The sequence below is a fragment of the Dreissena polymorpha genome, chromosome 4, assembly GCF_020536995.1.
Source record: "Dreissena polymorpha isolate Duluth1 chromosome 4, UMN_Dpol_1.0, whole genome shotgun sequence".
NCBI classification, from domain to species: Eukaryota; Metazoa; Mollusca; class Bivalvia; order Myida; family Dreissenidae; genus Dreissena; species Dreissena polymorpha.
In genome coordinates, this window is record NC_068358.1 from 97,888,040 (window position 1) to 97,911,373 (window position 23,334).

Below are 23,334 nucleotides of genomic sequence, written 5' to 3' on the forward strand. Positions count from 1 at the left end.
TGGGGCTGATGATGGATATCTACATCCAGAGGTACTACGGCCACGGAAAGGACGGCCACGAAACACGGGTTGCTCTCTCACTGGACGGGAGTCATATTAAATTGTTTGAGTGTCCTCTATTTATCTGGCCGATATCTCGATATCACCAAATAGCAACTCATTATATGGCTGTGTAGATGAACACAAAGAAGAGTACGGTCTCTTCATTTCAGGCATTAAAGCTTCTCTCCTAGGCATGTTAATTTGTTTGTTCGCATATCCCAAAAGCGAGCGAGCATCTTGGCAATTGTCCAAAAGTTTGCTAATGTCTATGCCCAGTTCTTTAATCTGCAGTTCCGCTTTTGTTTTGTTATTGAATCCACTGCTTACGCAACTAAAATTGCTGCTTTGATGATTGAAGTTTCAGTGTTTTGTAACTTTTTTTTTCTAAAACCTTGGTATTTGTTTAAAGGAAATCCCATACAATCTTGTTACACTTTCCTGTTTGTAATGCTTCACAATTTTCAGGGCGAGGAAAGGCCTCTTGAATCATGTTTGAATATTCGTCCTCTTAAAGCCCGTTTATAAACACATCATTGATATTTAAAGGTAGTGCTTCTTAAACAGAAGGGCACAAAATCACATGCTCTTTCAAACGCTTAGTCATTTGACTGAAACGAGAACTCTCAAGATCTCTTTTCTGAGAAAGCATTTACTGTTTGTGATGCTTCACAATTGGAAAACTCTCCTGCCAATTCCCCTTCCTCCATATACTCCTCATAGCCATAATCTACCGGCATCTCTTCTAAAGCCGAAACGCGAGTATTATGTTCCGTGAACTTGACAGTAATTTTTTACTGTAAATCAGCGTCGGACACAGACATTTCCTTCGCCGACTTACTGGAAGCCGACGCTGTCGCAGTCTGCTTCTTCTGTGTCGGTTTTACCGAAGTATTACCACTAGTAGAAGTGGTTGACCCGCTTGTCGTTGTCTGTTTTGTACTTTTCGTAACGTCAGCCATTTTGAAAACCACGTGTTTTTAGAAAAACACAAATCGTCGTAGAAGAGACAACTGACACTGTCAACATAAACCCCAAGTCTAAAAATGACACAAAGAGTTTTCGGGCCGATGGCCACAATAAGACAACTCGAACACGCGATTTTAAGCAATAAATCTAAAGAATAATCTGCACTATAAACTTCGCTAATCAGACCGCCGCCATTACGCTTTTCCACTGCCTGTGCATGTGCAAGAATACATCTCATTTAATCGACGAACCAATAACGTTGTCGAAATAGAATTTACTAGCTGTGGTGTTTGTTGACGATGCTGCGAAGCAGCTCGTCTAAGTTATCATACCATGAAAAAATTCTTCACAATGGCGACCTATGTAAAAGACCGAGCCAGTCCGATTGAGATAGCTCGTTTTTTCTAATCGGCATACCTCGCTGATTATCATTGATAAAGGGAAGTTCAGCTATAAATAGGACAGCATATTTTGGGAAAAAGATTTAATAATAGTTTGAAAACGTTAATTTTAAATCAGTTATATTCAACCCATTATATGTTTATAGATCAATGAACCAACTATGCATTTTCTGTATTGTATTTGACATTTGTCGTAATTCAGTAAATGAATTGCGAATTAAAACTTGTATAATTAACTTTCAACGCGATCATGAGTGTAAAGAAAACGAATTTTTTCGAACCTTCCATTTGTAAACGTTGTAGCGACTATGGTATATAAACAGTACAATAGCCGTATAACATCTATCAAACTCGCTCTTATGCATGCTTTCTCATTTTGCACATTTAATAAACTTTTCAAACAGAAATTACAGAGCCACATCAGTGCATATACTATGTTTGATAATTCATTCGATTGTTGGATATTGTTTACTGATTTAAACACACATTAGGTCATATCGCGGAGATTTAGCTAACCCACGGAGCGTATATTGACATCTCATCTAGAGTCCGTGGTTAACCTTACCATGTGTTCATGTGCGAACTCACGTAGTCAAGTGCTCTTACGACTATGTGCTCATACCTACTTTCGGGAATCATCATGTAATTATTGCCGTACCTAACGAACAAACATGCCTAAGCTTATTGAATTAGAGAAAAAAAAACAATAATCAAAAGAGAAAAATTATATGCTCATGCACATGGGCATGTGAAATCACGTCCGTACACAAAGCATCATTAACTTAGGAAAGGAAACAACGAAATATAAAGTTTGGTATGATATACATGTGAAATTAAAGAGCATGGTGTAATAAAAGAGCATGTCAAGTTTTGAATTTATATGCTGAAACGTAATGTTATACCCCTAAAACGTTTTACTGTAACATAACGTTTTTTTTAAGATAAGTGGTTAAGAAAATACACGTCGAATATCTTTTTACAGATATTTAACCCGCCTCCCAGTTTCGCTGAATGGATCAAGTTCACGGGTACAGCTACCCCCAATTGTTTTTTCGTACCCTACATTTTTCGTACCCAATTTTTTTCGTACCCATTTTTTTTTCGTACCCAAATTTTTGCTTGTAACCAAATCTTTTTTTGTACCCAATTTTTTTTGGCATCATTTTTGTACCCAAAATTTTCGTACCCATTTTTTTCCTACCCAAAATGTTCGTACTCACAAACACAATTGTGGTGATGTAGATAAACTTAAATAGATGCTTTTATATCAATCCTCTGCAAAAACATCGTCACACCAGTACTGTCAGTACTTTGATTTAAAAATGTGTTTATGTTCTAAATCGTACATAGTTTAGGTCGAACTACACAATACTTTAGTTAACAAATTAGATTATTGGGACTATGTATCATTTGTCTTCCCATTGGGATAACAATACTAGAACAGAAATATATACAGCATAATAGGTTTACACATGTTATTTGGTCACTGAGAAATATCACGTCCCATCAACATACAAATAACGGCAATATAAAGCATTACTATAAAGTTGATATTATAAGCGTTGAAAAGTTATTTACATTAAATATCAAATTTAAATGACTGCAAGCACAGTTTTCAATCATTTAGTTTGATTACAACAGGACTAGGTCACTTTTGTTAACGCCCAGAGGTGTTCCAGTCGTGAGCGTAGTGTAGAAGTAAGAAATGAATTAAAGAAACGAATTTATTGTTTCCTCGTCTTAAACCAGCTTTGGAACTCTCAGTGTGGAATAGTAGTCGCGTGACAAACCCAGGTTGTATTATTAGTTGTGAGGTAACATAGTTGTTACGTCACAAGCTCGTTCTCAACTTGTACAATATTGAGGGAGTTAGTGAATGTAATAGGGGTATATAGGTCGTATAGATATGGTTACTCGGGGATTGTGTATATGTTGTGGATATGGCTTTATGTATATGTTATTAAATTCTCATTAAATTACATAACGAGTTTGTATTTGTGGCGTATATTAAACAAAATACTATTTTTAATCAACAAAATTAAATGGTGCACAAGTCCAGAAAAAACTGCTCATAACCTAGTCAATCGGACCGTTTGCAGTTGTGAAATAATTAAAAATAGATTTAACATTTGTAAATGAACAGACATTATTATTTACCATCAAAATAATGCATTGGGCTGTACATGGTGAACAACAATAAGTTAAACTTAAACATGTTTGTCAACGAATGTCCCCGATTGATTGGTTTAAGCGCTTGATGACGCTGGAATCGGCTGCTGGAATGCTGACGACCAATCAAATTACATTATGCAAACGAACATGCTTGAAGTAACCGGGCTTTATTTAGATTACTTAATCTTACACAAAAAGCGAAAGATTTCACAATAGTGAATAGAATATTACATATATGTATCTTAATTATCATGATTTTTCGTAGATTATGATCAGATCATGAACAAACACCGTTTCATAAAAAGAGTCGAGTTCTGAGAAAACTGGGCTTAATGCATGTGCGTAAAGTGCCATCCCAGATTAGCCTGTGCATTCCACACAGGCCAATCAGGGACGATTATACAAGATTTTGTACACTTGAGGTAATGATTTTGTAAAAAACAACAACAACCTTTTCTTAGATATAACTTACATAATTGTTGATATTTCTCTGGTGGAATATGTTTGTATGCCCCCCCCGTAGGGTGGCAAGGTAGGTGAAGGAGGTAGGTGAAGGTCAAGGTCATCCTTCAAGGTCAAATTTCAAATATATGGCGTCTGTCTGTCCGTCCGAAAAATTTAACATTGGCCATAACTTTTTCAATATTGAAGATGGCAACTTTATATTTGGCACTGTACATTTTGAGTGGTGAAAGGTGAAGGTAAAGGTCATCCTTCAAGGTCAAATTTTGCAATATTGAAGATAGCAACTTGATAGTTGGCATGCATGTGTATCTCATGGAGCTGCACATTTTGAGTGGTGAAAGGTCAATGTCATCCTTCAAGGTCAAAGGTCAAATTTTGCAATATTGAAGATAGCAGCTGATATGTGGCATGCATGCGTATCTCATGGAGCTGCACATTTTGAGTGGTGAAAGGTAAAAGTCAAGGTCATCCTTCAAGGTCAAGGTCAAAGATCAAAATTTTGCAATATTGAAGATAGCAACTTGATATTGGGCATGCGTGTGTATCTCATGAAGCTGCACATTTTGAGTGATGAAAAGTCAAGGTCATCCTTCAAGGTCAAGGTCAAATTTGCAATACTGAAGATAGCAACTCGATATTTGGCATGCATGCATATCTCACGGAGCTGCACATCTTGAGTGGTGAAAGGTCAATGTCATCCTTCAAGGGCAAGGTCGAATTTTGCAATATTGAAGATAGCTACTCCATATTTGGCATGCATGCGTATTTCTAGGAGCTGCTGATTTTTAGTGGTGAAAGGTCAAGGTCATCCTTCAAGGTCAAATATATGGCTGCAAAGCGGCACGGTAGGGAGCATTGTGTTTCACGAACACAGCTCTTGTTTGTTAAAAAAAAGCTTTTGTTCAGCCATAAATGTCTTAGATAAAATAATATTTTTATGTAATTTTCACACTCTATAAAAGGTGTTTCAGCAGATAACCAGAAATCAGACTGCATGTCTCCGGTTGTTACATCAGTATGAGTTTGTCTTTATTTTGTATGTACCAATATATTTTGAAGGAGTCGAAGAGGTACTGTAATTTTCTATCTTGATTACTAAAAACGTTCATTTCAAGAAAGAACTTTATACAACAGTGCCTCTTCAAAAGTCAACATTTTGTTTCCATGATAGGTTGTGTTTTGAAATAGCATTTAAAATACTTGTTCCTTTTAAAAGATGCAAATGGGAATGTTGTTTATGATAGTTTTTGTTGAAATCAATATGAATTGCTATGAATAGAATAGTGAGAACTGTATGTGCTTCTTGAGTATGGTATTGTTTATAATAAATACCATTTTAATTTATCATATAGTGTGAATAGCCTTTTTAAGTTTACAAGAAATGCCAATTATGTTGTTGTTTTGGAAAGATGATTGCATCTTGTTGTAAATAATGAATAAATCTTTTTTATTTGAAAAATTATGAGATTTTCAAAAAATTGCAAACCACTATTGCTGCTCTTCATTGAATATATTTTTAAATAGTGCATTTCTTTAACATTTGAGTCTGGCACTAGGAAAATTGGAACCAATGCATGTGCTCAAAATGTTGTCTCAGATAAGCCTGTACCGGCAGCACAGGCTTATCAGGGACAACACTTTCCTCCACAGACTTTTTAATCGAACAATTCCATTTAGGTAAAATGTCATCGCTGATTTGCCCTGATTAACACTTGACACACATGCATTAAGACCTGAATATTCAGCCTACAATGGATAGGCATTTAGAATCTGTATGATCCTAAAATAAAGGGCATGTAAATATTGAAAGGAAATAAATACAATTGACCCTTGCTCTGGGAAAATGGGGTTTAATGCATGTTCCTAAAGTGTTGTCGCTGATTAACTTGTACGGTCCGCACAGGCTAACCAGGGAAGACACTTTCTGGTTTTATGAGATTTTTCGTTCAAAGAAAGTATTTTGAAAAAGAAAATCCAGTCTAGGCTGAAAGTGTTGTCCCAGATAAGCATGTGTGGACCACATAAGCTAATCTGGGACAACATTTCACACACATGCATAAAGCCAATTTCCCCAGAACGCGGTTCAATTTGATTGAATACATGTACCAGGTCTACTTAACCTAGGCTGTTCACTGCAAAAAAATTATAACTAAATTATGTCTAAATATCAGCACCACACAATAGAAAGGCAAGACATTTTTACTAAAAAGCTACACCATTGAAATCTAGCAAGAACATATCTGCTTACCAATCTACAAGATGTGTGAAAAAGATGCTTGAAAAATCATTGCAAGATAAGTAAAGTAATGTGAAATAAATCAATTTCTCTTATATTATGTTGAGCTTAAGCATGCCAAATGATCAAATGGCAAACAACAAATTTCTGCATGATTAAATAAACAGATCAATATGTTCCAGCAGAATATTTCTTATTAAGATTGGCCTTATTATTTTCTAAATCTTAATAAAATACCACTTTAGATATTGGATACAGAGTACCCAAAATTCTTAGCAATAAAACACATAACACACTATTGTCATTATCAGAACATTTAGACTGGTCCCTGAAGGTTTTTCTTAAGCTGCTTGTAGCTCCAGTTAATCTGATTCACCTTTGTGCTGGTGTCTCTCCCTGGTAACGTCTAGCTCCTTCAACAGGTGTCATTAGTTGTAACCAGGAACCTGCATTTACAGTAGGGAAGTGAATGCAAAACATTTGTCTTGTTAAGGTTGAAATCATTTAATATTTAGCTTGACTAATGCAAGAGCTTAGGCCTTATTAAGAAACGTTAAGTATATGCAATTGTATAACTGATAACGTATTATAGTTATTTACCTTGGATTTTACGGGCAAAAAACATTTTAATTCTATCACTGATACCACCAGAGTTACCGGTATAACCTGTGCAGTTTGAACATGACTCAACTTGATGCACATGTTAATTTGTATACAGTACTTATAAGTGCCGTGTTGTAGAATCTGATTTTCTGTATTGCAGCAATGTCTTTGCCAAATTGGAAAAAGGACGGGTACACTTGGGAATTATTTTTTTAAATTCAAAAGTTTTTTAAATATCCTCAACTATGGAACTCATTCCATAACCCTTTTTAGAGTTAACTGCTAAAAGCATTTTTCCTTATCGTTATTTATATAGGGAGTTTCAAGAACAAATTGAATGTACAAGAAGGTCTTGTGAACAATAATTAGGAAGTATTCAATAATAAATGACTTCTTTCAGTTTGCACAGTAAAATAAGATGTACATGCATCCATATTATGAAACAATAGAAATCTTTACATTAAAAAAGAATTACTGTGGTATAGACTGTAGTTCCAAAATATCTAGCACAGGCCTCTTTAGTGATGCCTTCCTGATTACACCTGGGTGTAATAGTCCATGCTGACACTGCCACAGTTCCTGTATTTGCATGTCAATGCCTCCTTCTTTTACTGTCGGGTGCAAAAATTGCCTTTGCAGCACTAGTGCTACTGACAGAGGTTACTGGTGCAGGTGCTGGTATTGTGTACTCCTGTCACATGTGCTGACATTCAACAAATCTGCTGCCTGCCTTAAAAGAGCAGCTGCTCTTTGCTGTTGGCTAAAATCTGCAAATGTATTCATGTACATTATTTTTTATTTATAAAAACAAGTCACCATTATGTAGTATAATCATAGATTCGAGAGATAATAGTTTCTGTACATTTTTCACAGAAATATGATCTTATCTGCTTTGATCATCTAAGTACCATCTTTATGGGAAATCTTTAACCCCCCCCCCCCCATTATCCTACATGTACTAACCTCTTGATGTGTTTGTTTGTATGGTGTTTTTGCCCGTGTATTTAAGCTACATTAAGGCAAAGATTCACTTAATTATGCTCCCTTGGTTTCACCAGTACTAGGCTAGGGCTATGCAGTCTGGCCAGAGGAAACTCCCATGAAAACAATCAGCACCGCACGTGATGATCTTACCCAGGACCCCTGAGTTACAAACCGTAAACATTAACTGGGTCACTGAGCTACACATTATAGATGCAAAGAAAAATAAGATCGATCTACCATTAAAGTCTATACAAGAAAAATCTTCATTAAATGTGTCTGTTTGAAGACACCTGTTAGGTAACTTTTCAACACATACTGTGATCAACTCAAACCCATTTTGGTCAACTTATACCTGTTTTTGGTCAACTGGTACATATCCAAAGTCATCTCTTACCCAATATACAGAAACAGGTGTAAGATGGTCAACATTTATTGATAAAAGTATAAAACAGTATCCGAAATATAAACATTTGAAATGAAAAAGAGAAACCATTTAATTCCAGAAAACATAATTATTTTGTTCGTAAATGAGGTAACTGTGCATACTTATATTCTCACATTGCTTTCCATTTTATTTAGCTCTTTGTATGAATTCCCATGCCGTATTGGGGATAAACTAGTAAAAAACAATTAAAAATAATCATTTGAATAAGATACAATTTTACCAACCTAGGTATAAACCGATTTGATTAGATAAATGACAGTGTTACGAAGATATGCGATGAAAACCGAATGAAATTAATAGTTAAATTCAAACAAGCCAACAGTTAGACGTTTTGATCATCGTAACCCACTTTCGTTACAACAATACTACTGTGCAGTATGGGACGTATGACGTGTTTATAAATGAAAACAAGATTACGTCCATTAACTTCAAATAGACCTTAATCACAAACCAAATGACAACTCAACGTTCGAAATGGGGATTACAATCGTATGCTATTAAACTAATAAACAAGCACACTAAACAAGTAACCTTTACCTGAATAAGAACAGTGGAAAATACGTTCGAAACGACGCGGTAGAGTAATTCATCTGGTAGATATATAATACAACAACGTTCTAAATATTAACCTTTTACGAAAACTACCGTAAACGACCGACAACTCTGGTTCTCCGTTGTGTATGAATTCAGTATTACAAACGCATTCGTCTTAATGCATTCGGCATTCGGCTTACTTCATGTGAGCTGCTGCCTTGTGCTTATTCGTTTCGCTTAGTGGAACTTACAAAATATGCCATTTTCTAGCAATATTCAAATGACAATATTTCAGCAACAAGAAGATAGCCACATGAACAATTTAACAGAAATAATTCATTTGTCATTTACTCAAGAGAATACATGATAAACATTCATCGAGTAAACATTAAAAAGAAGTATGCAATCAATATTTCACTAACTGATAGAAACAAGCGTAAAGACGTAAGGAAGACGCAATTATTTTGTAACAAATAAATAAAGCAAAATACAATTGTAATTTAGTAGTATGCAATTGTCATTTAGCAGTATGCAATTGTCAATTAGCAATATGTAATGTCATTTGGCAACATGAATGGACTGGCGGATATTTCCTTCCATACATAAGTTGTTAATAATTTCCATTCAAGATCAAAGCATGTTGGAGAAAGCGACGGAGATACTGTCAGACGAACAATTGCGGACGAAGAGACAGGTCACACCTGCATCATACATTGTTGAGGTTTTCTTCGTGATCGACTATGGCTTGTACTCATTGTATGTTTAAACATGTATAAATTATACACAATACCAGTAGCGATATTTCAATCAATATAAACTAATGATTTAAAAAAATACGGTATCTTGCAACTTTTCTATTTTTCGTCAATCTAGTTGACGGTCCCTTTAAACATCACTTATGTCGTCGTGTTTTAATAATTATCTCCTTTTTTATAATATTGCGTTCACCTTTTATATTGCTCGACCACCGCACCACTGAATACTAGTTAGTATTATATGTTAGAGAATAACTTCATCTTAGCATTAATGTAAGGTCGCACTATTTTTTCACGAAATTCTTGTTTACAGTTGGCATAATCAAACGACGGGCGAGAGTGCAGCCAGAAAAGCGAGCGCACTGAGCAAAATCAAACAGTTCTACGCATTCGTCCTCAACACAGTTAGTACCAACCATACAATTAAAACGCAAATGATATTATTGTTTATAATGTGAACATACAAGTGTTTCGGTAGTCAAACATGCATTTTAATCAAAACTGCACGTAGCGCTATTATAAAATATTCGACATGTGAGCGCAAAAAAAGTGCCTTTAATACATAATTGATATTCTTGCCAGCAATTCTAAAATTACTGTTTTAGCAAATATGAAAAAGTAATACTTGCTAGGTATCGTTATTTGAAATAACATTAAATAAGGACATTGCAGAAAGATAATGTCAGGATATTTTTTCAACAATGATTTTTTAGCATCTATTAATAATTTAATAAGAACTTTTAATTAACCCATTTATGACTAGCGGACTTACCCATCCTTCTAAATTGGATCAATTTATTTCCAAAATTAGGGATGTCTAGTATATTTATTTCTTTATTTAGAATATTTTGTTTAACAGAAATTCCTTTAAGCAAACAGCGTAAACCCTGATGAGACGCCGCAGCATGCGGCGTCGCATCAGGGTCTACGCTGTTTGCCAAGGCCTTTTTTCTAGACGCTAGGCATAAATGGGTTAATGATTGTCAATAAACAATATTAAGTTCCCAAATCGAACAAACGTATTTGATTTGCAATTTTTTTGTTTTATTGAAAACAAGATGTTTTGGCGATTGTGTACCTACCCAATTTATATACACGTCATAAAAATTGCAGATCAATTAAAACCCCTTACCGGTATATCGAGATGTGATGCATGATTGGTTATACAGACTATTCGCTCTAAAATAAGCTTTCTGTAAATTGAATTTATAGTACAACATCACTCACATTAATCTGATCCTTTTGAACTCTAAACGCTTGAATTGTACCCTCTATTCACACTTGGTTTTGTTTGTAAACGTGTCCCACGGGATGAATTGCAATAATGCAGTTATAAAGTATTTTGAGCCGCAATGCACAATGTGGTTTCCGGAAAGGTACTCCCCCCCGGAGAAGTGCCTTCCCCCCCCCGGAGAAGTGCCCCCTTATTTTAAAGGGGGCGGAGAGGTGTCCTCCCATCATATCTGTAAGGGCGAAGAACTGCCCCCCCCCACCCCACACACACATTTTATCCGGTAACAATTTAATTTCAGTACAAGTATATTTCCATTTATCGAACTGAATAACACAAATTTTCTACAGCCACGTGATAATATTATTTAAGTCCCTTTGTACGTTTCTGCACCATTCACTATACATGAATATGTGTTTATCATTGTAATTCTCGCTCTATATATCGACTTAACTCGCCGCGAAATTTCTTTATTTAGGGGGCACTTCTCCGGGTCATCAATTCTGACAAGGAGGCACTTCTCCGCCCCCTAATTTTCAGCAGGAGGGCAGTTCTCCGCCCAATAAAAAACAGTGAGGGTGCAAATATCCGTCCAGTGAATAATCTTTGAGGGGGCACTTATCCGGGGAGGGGGGGGGGGCTATCCTAGAGCCGCACAATATTGGTACTAATTGTAGAAACCAAAAAAATAAGTCGTTATGACGTTTTAATCATCTGTAATTTGAACTTGGAATAACCGGTAAAAAATGTTTATTTGTATTGTTTTTATTGTTCCTTAACAATACCGTATAAACCGTTCGTATTTGAAAGCAATTATCGTTGGTGGCTTACATGGGTCATTATTGTTTGTACCTACTTTTTCGAAGTTGTTTAGAACTTAATTAACCATTTTGTGTATCACAAGATTGAGTGTATTTCTTAGATGAACCTCCGATATGAAAGTGTCACTGGTTCCGGATACACCATCTCCCTTCGGTACGCAGGCATCTACATCGCTGACGTACGTACAATACATTCTAGAAAAACGTATTGCATGCTAGAAAAATGTAATAAATAAAGGCGTATACCTGATTTGTCATTACATATTATATTTATGTTTTTTATACACATTTTATAGCAAATACGATAAATCAAATTTAACATAAGTTCGTAAACAAGCCTGCGAAGGATCTTTTCACGAATATATGTATCATTTAGAAAGAAAAAAATACCAGAACATGACACACAAATCAAAATAAGATATTATAGATATACATACTAGATTACCACCGATTATTACATTTACTTAAATAGAACGTTAGGTAATATTGGTATTATGGGTTTGTCACAAATTTCCTTCGATCAAAACAATATTAATATGTTTGTGGCAATTTTTATGACACATTTTAAATCTCACGTATGTTTCCGTTATTTTAGATTTATAATTACAAATAAATGTTCATAGAAGCATATTCTTTAACTCATTTCACGTTTATTTTACACACATGATAATAACATACGCATTTATATCAATTCATTTTGTTAATGTGAAGACAAAATATGTGTTAAATGCAGAAAACGCCTATTTTCCAATCTATTTGTTAAAATAAATTTGTTTTAACGTAAGAACATCGTGACTGTAAGTTTCAATTCCGTTATTTTTATGGCAGTTTTATCACGATTTGTGCAAGGTTGAACGCTTTAATGTAATCGTAAAGAAATGTCCTACTTATGAAAAGTTGACGCGATATTGAGATTTGATCTATCTATTAATGTACCAAAGTACACCAAAACATGATGTAAACATGCACAGAAATAGATGTTATAAATTTAACAAAACCCCTGTCGCTAAAAGTATATGTATATCCGAATGGCATCAAAATGAGCAAATTCATTTTGTATGGGCGTTTTATGTTTTGCTGTCCGTATTTCAATAGGAATTTAATTTAGAGCCCCGTTTATAGGCTAAAATAAGTTGACCTCTCAACAAATGTCATTATTATATAAGTCATTATTGATCGACCGATGTTCATGACACTGTGTATTCTCATATTAAATTGAATGAATCTTAACCCATTTATGCCTAGCGTCTAGAAAAAAAAGACATTGGCAAACAGCGTAGACCCAAATGAGACGCCGCATGATGCGGCGTCTCATCAGGGTCTTCGCTGTTTGTTTAAATGAATTTCTGTAAGAAATAATCTGAATATAGAAATTAATATACATGTACTAACCATCCCTAATTTTGGAAATAAATTGATCCAATTTAGAAGAATGGGAGAGTCAACTATGCATAAATAGGTTAAATTTAATTAATCGTAATCTCCGAGCTTAGCATACAAATATTAATTTCACAAGTTACATGCTGTAAAAGTTTGTTTTACAATATTCGAGAACAGAACAGAACATATTTTTCAAAGAACTGATTTGCGCACTTCATCGACGTAACAGTAATAAAAAATCATAAGATGCAATTTCCGCATCACGTGTACGTCTAAGTCAATTCTTGGTTTAAAAGCTTTGTGGCTTTATTTGCGTTGTCAGACAACTGAACACGCAAGGAGTTTTTGCTGAGTATGATCTCTCATGAACCAGAGACTTGTGTAAATATGCAAAGTGCTGCAAATTTAAGTTAGTTAATAATTCTGAGCTAGGTCAGTAATTGGGTGCGTCACTTAAGCGGTTAAAACCTTAATGATTTTCATCAACCGTTCTAAGACTGGGACCTCAACTTAAATCAACTGTCTGTTTTATGTCGCGTTTTATGTATTTTCCTGTGTTGTATACGCAATTGGTTACGTGTCTTAAATACAATTATAGCGGGTTTTGATAAGTTTAGGTGCTAATAATGTGTCATTTTTCCTATTTATTTGTATTAGGATTCATGAACATGGTACTTTATGCTGTCCAACACGTGTGGATCTCAAAATTAAAAGCGTTAAATTTGCTATTGACGTCATTGACAAGCATGTCAAGATTTACGGAAGATCTACGCAGCTATCAGTCACATAATCGATGTAATGGGCATTGAATTAAATATATGCCCGATTATATGATATTGATAAACAATAAACATAGTATTTCGGTCAACGATGAATAGAATTTAAGTTCTCGCAAGCTCGAGTTAGTATATTTAGGTGAAAGAGTTTCGATTATTTACCCTTTCCATATCAGAAGCAACGTGAAATGTGCTACATGCAAGCAAAACTTTTTTAGGTTTTATGCTGTTTGCTGCTCGTCAATTCTTCAGTATCTTAGAGTTGAAAATATAAGTTTGAAAACGTGAATGTAGTTAGAAAGAACTTAAATATTTAAGTTGATTTTCTAAGCGAGTACACGTGCGTCAAAGTGCGTATCTGAGTGGTTCAGGGTTATATGAGTCGCGTTATGATAAAACAAGGCATAATTCATGTGCGTAAAGTGTCATCCCAGATAAGCCTGTGCAGTCCGCACAGGCTAATCAGTGACGACACTTTCCGCCCAAATTGGATTTTTGCTAAGATGAGACTTCATTTAAACGAAAAATGTCATAAAAGCGGAAAGTGTCGTCCCTGATTAACCTGTGCGGACTGCACAGGCTAATCTGCGACGACACTTTACGCACATGCATTATGCCCAGTTTTCTCAGAACGCGATTCACATCTATACTTCACTACTCTTCCAGAACGCCACCGGCGCCCCGTTTGTCCAAGATAACTTACGAACGGACAAGGTTAACGGCCGGTCTGCATTTCTCGCCGACACGGTCTTGGCTGCGTTTACAGCCTGGGCCAACACGAATTTAGCCAACAAATACAAATATGATCACGCCATGATGTTCTCCAGGTAAGTAATGAGCTTTTGCATCGTGCCATCATCGTTCAATAACAATATATATGTCGTCAATATTCTTTTCGTTTTGTCGCCATTTTATTCATTTTCTGTAAGTTTTAAGGACAGGTAATGAACATGTATTTCATTCTGTATTTACATTTCGTTTTCGTAAGTAAAGTTAAAATCGTAGTACGGATCTAACCTAAATAATCAAGGAATATAAGTTAACGTTTTTGCACGATTTCCCAAAGTGAACTCCTAATATTTTGCATTAAATAGCCAACCACCCGTTAAGAGCCAGCGAAATGTAAAAGAACAACGTTTAAAATATTTATGGCCTTATGTGAACCTACCAGGGCAGTGTTTTATGCTATAAAGTATCTACATTTCATAGCAATTGACGTTTTCCTTTTTCCATCCCCCAGTCTTGGAATTACCTTTTAAGTTTCTTCTTTTCATATTCTTACAGGTATTTACTAATGTTTCTCTACACCTTTATTTCTAACAACATGAACTACCGGTTATTAAAAGGTGTCATTCATGAAATTGGAAAACAAACACACTATCAAAATCCGAATGTTGGTCATGTGTTGGTGTACAACATCACACAATCTTTACAAGTAAAAGAGAATCCATCGATAACTTTCATTTGACAAAACTCTTTTGCAAAGGGTTTCGGTTTTGTGCGAGTACGATTTATTATTGTCAGAGTTAGGTTTTCTACCAAGGTAGGTGCCAATGTGAACTAGGCTATCAGCTTTTTACATTTACTCACCTATGGCAAAATTTTGGGGCCTGGGTCGAGTGGTCGCCCTTTTATTTCCATGCCTTAGAGGTTTAGTTATTGATGTATTCTTAATTAAAAACAAATTTGATCCTCTGTGTTTTCATTATAGCATTTTCACATTCACCAAAGAAGAATAACATTATATGTACTAAGTGGTATTTACAAATGATTGTATAATATGTTTGCAGCTACGACATGGGTGCGCTGAATGGCAACACGTTTGGAGCTGATGTTGCTGGTAAGTTCCTGGCCTGATGAACTACGGTTTATATGTATCTGTTTTTATGCCCCGGGATCGAAAGATCGGGGGCATATTGTTTTTCTGTCTGTCTGTCTGTCTGTCTGTCTGTCTGTCTGTGTCTGTCTCTGTCTGTCTGTCTGTCTGTCTGTCTGTCTTTTGCATTATTGAAGATAGCAACTTTAGCATGCATGTGTATCTCATGGAGCTGCATATTTTGAGTGGTGAAAGGTCAAGGTCATCATTCAAGGTCAAAGGTCAAATATTTGGCTTCAAAGGCGCAATAGGGGGCATTGTGTTTTTGACAAACACATCTCTTGTTCATATAGCTTTGAATGTTTTTTATCTATAAAATTAAGTTCAGCGATAACATTTATTATTGTTTGTCATGATACGTTTATTAAACACAAATCTTATTTATGACGCATTTAAACTTGAAAGAAATATTGAAAACAAACTTACGTTTGTTGTTCAATAATATGGAGATATTATTTGTCTACTACGGTTTGTTTACGTTTACTTGCTGTTGTTTAAAGTCATCGATTATAATCTTATAGCTACAAGAGCGTAATAAGCGTTGTAGTCATGAAGTACAAATACAGTTTGCAACACGATTACTCAGATAAATATTAATTATTCGATAATTGCAACAGATTATTTGCCTAACAATACAATGCGCATATTATTAATTATTTCATGTGAGGACTGGCTTACACCCCCGGGGTATGCGGCAATCAACGTTACTCCATTGTTGAAGACCACTTTAACGCCATAGTTGGAACAGTGGCTGCACATGAACTTGGCCACAAGTAAGTGTATGTTGCAAATACCGATACGTGCGTATATTCGGTGACTGACATTGTTTCTAAGACGCGCCATTCATGTAATACTTGTAGCTTACTGTATTTAAAACTGCAAGATAGTTGTCGATCAATTAGCTCGAATGTGAAATGATTAACATATTGAAGTCACTTTGTGCTAATGGTTGATACCATATACAAAAATTACACCGCAACTTTCTCGTATGGGCAGTTCCTTTACTACATATGTCTAACATGCATGGCATGTGTGTCCATTTCAAATGTAGCGCTCAGACAACGAGTCAATGTCAGAGAAATCTCTTTGTGTAAGCAGCATGCATTTGGGCCGTGCTCTGTGAAAAGGGTGTTTAATCCATGTGCGTAAAGTGTCGTCCAAGATTTGCCTGTGTATTTCGCACGGGCTAATCAGGGACGACACAATCCGCTTTTATATTTTTATTTCAAATAAAGTCTCTTCTGAGCAAAAATCTAGTTAAGCGGGAAGTGTTGTCCCTGATTAGCCTGTGCGGGCTTACAGGCTAATCTTGAAAGACACTTTACGCACATGCCATAAACCCCCTTTTCACAGTGCACGGCGCACATTAATTACAACCTTATCTCACCAGAAAGCCATTTCTTGGTAAGCTTGCATATTAGGCGCCGCCAAATATTTCCCGATCGGCTGAGATCGCAGATATTGAATGCTGATAAACAATGAAAACTTCTTTAAAAAATGTGGAAATTAAGTCGGTTGCAGTTACTCATGTAGATTTCGTGCGCTGTAATGTACGAACGTTGCAATGTGAAAATGCCAATAAAATAACCTATATTTTATATGTTTATTGTTTAGCCTGAATGCAGCACACGACGGCGAAGGAAACAATTGCATTCCAAATGACAAATACATAATGGCAGCCGACTCCTCTGTGAACACAACAGACGCTACAGTTAATCTCCGCATGTTTCGGTTTTCTAATTGCTCTATCGCCTACTTTACCAACCACATTACAACGCTAAACAAAACGTAAGTAAAATAATTGTTTTATGTCAGTGTATACAAATGTATACAACGGTCTTTTTCATCAAGTAGTATTATCTTGTGCAGGTTTGTCGCAATGATCATATCTATTTAATGCTTTTTTATTGCGAATACAGAGTACTTTGCATCGATTTGTATTAGAAGTATGCTGTAGTAATACTAAGTATGTCTTATAGGCTAATGAGTCGCATTTATAAAATATATCATGTATATGAAACTGATAATTTGTGAACTATGAAACGGCACCAAACGGAAAAACTGAGTCGTTTTCTGAGAAAACTGGGCTTAATGCATGTGCGTAAAGTGTAATCCCAGATTAGCATGTGCAGTCCGCACAGGCTAATCAGTGACGACACTTTCCGCCTAAACTTGATTTTCGGTAAGCAGGGACTTCCTTGAAACTCAAAATACAATAAAAGCGGAAAGTGTCGTCCCTGATTAGCCTGTGCGGACTGCACAGGCTAATCTGGGACGACACTTTACGCACATGCATTAAGCCCAATTTTCTCAGAACGCGGCTCAACTCATCTCTGCACTAGCGATGGTTTCAACAATGTGTCGTCATTCATTTTGGTCGCTTGCATATTGCTTCAGGGGAAACTGCTTAACGAACCTGACGTCCAACTACAACACGTCTGACCTTGACCCTTATCTCAGTGGCCTTCTTGGTCAAGTGTATCCACCGGACAAACAGTGCGAGATGGCACGCGGTCCCAAATCAGCCTTATATCGAGTATAACCAATTGAATGCTTTTATTAGTTTCGTAGTCAATATAACTGTGATTGTATCCACTGAAATTCAGTTACTTATGTAGTAATTTGGCTACGTTTTTATTTGCCATTTTGTCTTTATTCGCCCAAATACAAATAATAAAAATCCTATTTCAAAAATGCAATTGTAATGTTAGGAATGTATCGTTGAGTATTTTTGTTCCCATTTTTGCTATACATGGTGAGCACACATATACTTAAACAAGTATTAAAAACAGTTCACACAAAAACTAACATATTTTACGTTACATGTATTAAACAGGCTGTCTACAGCTCCAACTTCAGCAGCATTTGTACGAGGATGGCATGCTCTTTACCGGACTCGAACCAATACAGTGTTATCCTTGCCTTCGATGGGACGACGTGCGGGAGCGGAAAAGTACGGTGATATGTGTATTTCGTACACGATTCTGATCACATATCACACATTCATTTTTACAAAATGTTCAGTATTACATACATCATCAGTCTACTCATCGGGTTAAGTTATATGATGGCAGTTGTTTAGTTTATGTTTATGCTTTGAACAAGGATGCCCTTTGGGCTCAATAAATACGATATTACATTTTAAGACTTTTAAAACAGACAGAGTTCACGTGTTGGACGCAAGAAAATCATGTACATGAAGAAACGTTCAAGCAAGCTCGACAAGCATTTAAGTGCTTTTCACAATTCAAAAAACATTTATTTTCCCCTAGAACTGTTCATAATTCAGCAAAATTGTTCCTAAGCCTAAATATTTAACAAATAGGCCAAACGTTTAATGTCGTGGTTTAATATAATTCATGCTTAAAATACCGAACATTTTCGTTTATTGACCTATAAATAACGACACATGGAAATTATATAATTTACGTATTGTCTAAGAAAATAAATATCATTTTGTCTTATAAAACATTTGGATTCAATTTTTTATTTCTCTTTTAGATATGTCAGAAAGGAGAGTGCGTGTCTAAGGAAAACGCGCCAAAGTTTTCAGACGGTAATTGTTGATCTTTTTTATAACTTTTGAGGTATCCAAAACCGAGGATAATCGAATAAAACCTGGAGGGAGGTTCCCTATATGCTAGATTATCGCCTAATTAGAAGCATGCATTATAATAAAATTTAGTTTTATTAAAAATATAGCTACGTATTGCTCATGAGTTGGAAACAGCGTTCACACTCTGCTTGGCTCATAAGTCAAGTACTTGTATAAATTGATTTAGGGTGACCGTAAGCCCTTTCACCCTATTTGCAATTAAAACTAAAATATCTGTAAATAACGAACATATGACAGAACAGAAAAGCATCGTCAAAACATGCAAATCAGCCTACATACAAGATCATTAAAAAGTTGACTATATTTACAAAAATCGCATTTTTCGTTTCAACAACGAAATCAAAAGTGCAACGACTATTTAATCCGCAATAGATATATATTGCCGATTGTTATGGAACCAAAGACATAAAACGTGATATTGAAATAATTAATTACATCATCCTATCAGTGATCAACATATATATGTAATAACTGCCTTTCAGAGATGTGTCCGTTCGGTGATACACCGTATTCTCTCATCGGATCGACTGAAACGTGCTTTCAAAAGATGGGTACCAACGATACGTCCTATAACTGTTACATGGAAGAAGAGAGAAAACAGTGCTGCGCAACCTGCGAGAAGCATCGCTTAGGCAATATCAATATAACCGGTATAGTTCTTTATCTTTACATCTCTCTCTCGCCCTCTCCCTCTCTATCCGTATACCGTATATATATTACGGTCGGATCCACAAATAAACGTCGGCCAGGTAATATTAAAAAAAAACACGTTTTGACGCCTCTTGATAGTAACTCTTGCATTTATCAGTATATATATCAGTATAGACATCAGTATAGGCATCAGAATAGACATCAATATAGACATCAGTATAGACATCAGTATAGACATCAATATAGACATCAGTATAGACATCAGTATAGACGTCAGTATAGACAACAGTATAGACATCAGTATGGACATCAGTATAGACATCAGTGTAGACAACAGTATAGACATCAGTATGGGAAACAGTATAGACATCATCATAGACATCAGTATGGACAACAGTATAGACATCAGTATAGACATCAGTATGGACATCAGTAAAGACATCAGTATAGACGTCAATATAGACATCAGTATAGACATCAGTATCGACATCAGTATAAATATCAGTATAGACATTAGTATAGACATCAGTATAGACGTCAGTATAGACATCAGTATAGACATCAGTTAAGACATCAGTATAGACATCAGTATAGACAACAGTATAGACATCAGTATAGACGTTAGGATAGACATCAGTATAGACGTCAGTATAGACATCAGTATAGTCATCAGTATAGACATCAGAATAGACATCAGTATGGACATCAGTATGGACAACAGTATGAACAACAGTATGAACATCAGTATAGACGTCAGTATAAACATCAGTATAGACATCAGTATAGACATCAGTATAGACATCAGTATTGACATCAGTATAAACGTCAGTATAGAAATCAGTATAGACATCAGTATAGACATCAGTATAGACGTTAGTAAAGACGTCAGTATAGACATCAGTATAGACATCAGTATATACATCAGTATAGACATCAGTATGGACAACAGTATGGACATCAGTATAGACATAAGTATAGACATCAGTATGGACAACAGTATAGACATCAGTATAGACATCACTATGAACATCAGTATGGACTCAGTGTAGACGTCAGTATGGACATCAGTATATACATCAGTATAGACATCAGTATAGACATCAGTATAGACATCAGTATGGACATCAGTATAGACATCAGTATAGACATCAGTATGGACATCAGTATGGACATCAGTATAGACATCAGTATAGACGTCAGTAGAGACATCATTATAGACATCAGTATAGACATCAGTATATTCATAAGTATAGGCATCAGTATAGACATCAGTATAAACGACAGTATAGACATCAGTATAGACAACAGTATAGACATCAGTATAGACATCAGTATAGACATCAGTATAGACAGAAGTGTAGACATCAGTATAGACATCAGTATGGATATCAGTATGGACATCAGTTTGGACATCAGTATGGACATCAGTATGGACATCAGTATAGACGTCAGTAAATACATCAGTATGGACATCAGTATATAAAACATATAGGCATTATAATAGACATCAGTATATACATCAGTATATACATCAGTATAGACATCAGTATAGACATAAATATAGACATCAGTATAGACATCAGTATAGGCATCAGAATAGACAACAGTATGAACATCAGTATGGACATCAGTATAGACATCAGTATTGACATCAGTATGGACATCAGTATAGACGTCAGTAAATACATCAGTATGGACATCAGTATATAAAAAATATAGAAATCAGTATATACATCAGTATAGACATTAGTATATACATTAATATAGACATCAGTATAGACGTCAGTATAGACATCAGTATAGACATCAGTATAGACATCAGTATAGACATCAATATGGACATCAGTATAGACATCAATATTGACATCAGTATAGACATCAGAATGGACATAAGTATGGACATCAGTATGGACATCAGTATGGACATCAGTATGGACATCAGTATTGACATCAGTATGGACATCAGTGTGGACATCAGTTTAGACGTCAGCATAGACAACAGTATGGACATCAGTATGGACATCAGTATAGACATCAGTATAGACATCAGTATGGACATCAGTATAGACATCAGTATAGACATCAGAATGGACATCAATATAGACATCAGTATAGACGTCAGTATGGACATCAATAAAGACATCAGTATGGATATCAGTATGCACATCAGTATAGATATCAGTATGGACATCAGTATATACATCAGTATAGACATCAGTATAGAGGTCAGTATAGACAACAGTATGGACATCAGTATGGACATCAGTATGGACATAAGTATAGACATAAGTATAGACATCAGTGTAGACATCAGTATAGACATCAGTATAGACATCAGTATGGACATCAGTATGGACATCAGTATGGACATCAGTATATAAAACATATAGACATTAGTATAAACATCAGTATATACATCAATATAGACAGCAGTATAGATATCAGTATGGACATCAGTATAGACATCAGTATAGACATCAGTATAGACATCAGTATAGACATCAGTATGGACATCAGTATGGACATCAGTATAGATATCAGTATGGACATCAGTATGGACATTAGTATGGACATCAGTATAGACATCAGTATGGACATCAGTATGGACATCAGTATAAACATCAGTATGGACATCAGTATAGACATCAGTATAGATATCAGTATGGACATCAGTATGGACATCAGTATGGACATCAGTATAGACATCAGTATAGACATCAGTATGGACATCAGTATGGACATCAGTATAAACATCAGTATAGACATCAGTATGGACATCAATATGGACATCAGTATAGACATCAGTATAGACATCAGAATAGACATCAGTATAGACATCAGTATAGACATCAGTATAGACATCAGTATAGACATCAGTATAGATATCAGTATGAACATCAGTATGGATATCAATAAGGACTTTAGTATGGACATCAGTATAGACATCAATATGGACATCAGTATGAACATCAGTATGGACATCAGTATGGACATCAGTATGGACATCAGTATGGACAACAGTATAGACATCAGTATAAACATCAGAATAGACATCAGTTTAGACATCAGTATAAACATCAGTATAGACATCAGTATGGACATCAGTATTGACATCAGTATAGACATCAGTATAGACAACAGTATAGACATCAGTATAGACATCAGTATAGACGTCAGTATAGACATCAGTATAGACATCAGTATAGACATCAGTATGGACATCAATATAGACATCAGTATAGACGTCAGTATGGACATCAGTATAGACATCAGTAATGACATCAATATTGACATCAGTATAGACATCAGTAATGACATCAATATTGACATCAGTATGGGCATCAATATGAACATCAGTATAGACATCAATATTGACATCA

At 35.5% G+C, this 23,334-nt stretch overlaps 1 protein-coding gene and 1 long non-coding RNA gene across 3 annotated transcripts in view; one reads left to right on the forward strand and one right to left on the reverse strand.

The window, feature by feature from the left end:
- The window catches only part of LOC127879857 (uncharacterized), a 60,428-nt gene that overhangs the window by 11,977 nt on the left and 25,117 nt on the right, over positions 1-23,334 (forward strand). Inside the window, exons 6-16 of the mRNA XM_052426929.1 lie at positions 9,478-9,604; positions 9,917-10,007; positions 11,757-11,834; positions 14,478-14,638; positions 15,602-15,651; positions 16,355-16,460; positions 17,302-17,475; positions 18,085-18,223; positions 18,524-18,640; positions 19,189-19,243; positions 19,786-19,953. Coding sequence (XP_052282889.1) covers positions 9,478-9,604; positions 9,917-10,007; positions 11,757-11,834; positions 14,478-14,638; positions 15,602-15,651; positions 16,355-16,460; positions 17,302-17,475; positions 18,085-18,223; positions 18,524-18,640; positions 19,189-19,243; positions 19,786-19,953 — 1,266 coding nt within the window. The remainder of the gene's footprint in view (positions 1-9,477; positions 9,605-9,916; positions 10,008-11,756; positions 11,835-14,477; positions 14,639-15,601; positions 15,652-16,354; positions 16,461-17,301; positions 17,476-18,084; positions 18,224-18,523; positions 18,641-19,188; positions 19,244-19,785; positions 19,954-23,334) is intronic.
- On the reverse strand, positions 3,733-8,981 carry LOC127879861 (uncharacterized). Of its 2 annotated transcripts, none has more exons than XR_008049306.1 (3): positions 8,852-8,981; positions 7,361-7,576; positions 3,733-6,728 (listed from the first exon to the last, which is right to left on the reverse strand). It is a non-coding gene; the product is annotated as an uncharacterized LOC127879861 (long non-coding RNA). The 2 variants fall into 2 exon arrangements; XR_008049305.1 differs by having other exon boundaries at positions 7,361-7,652; positions 8,852-8,939.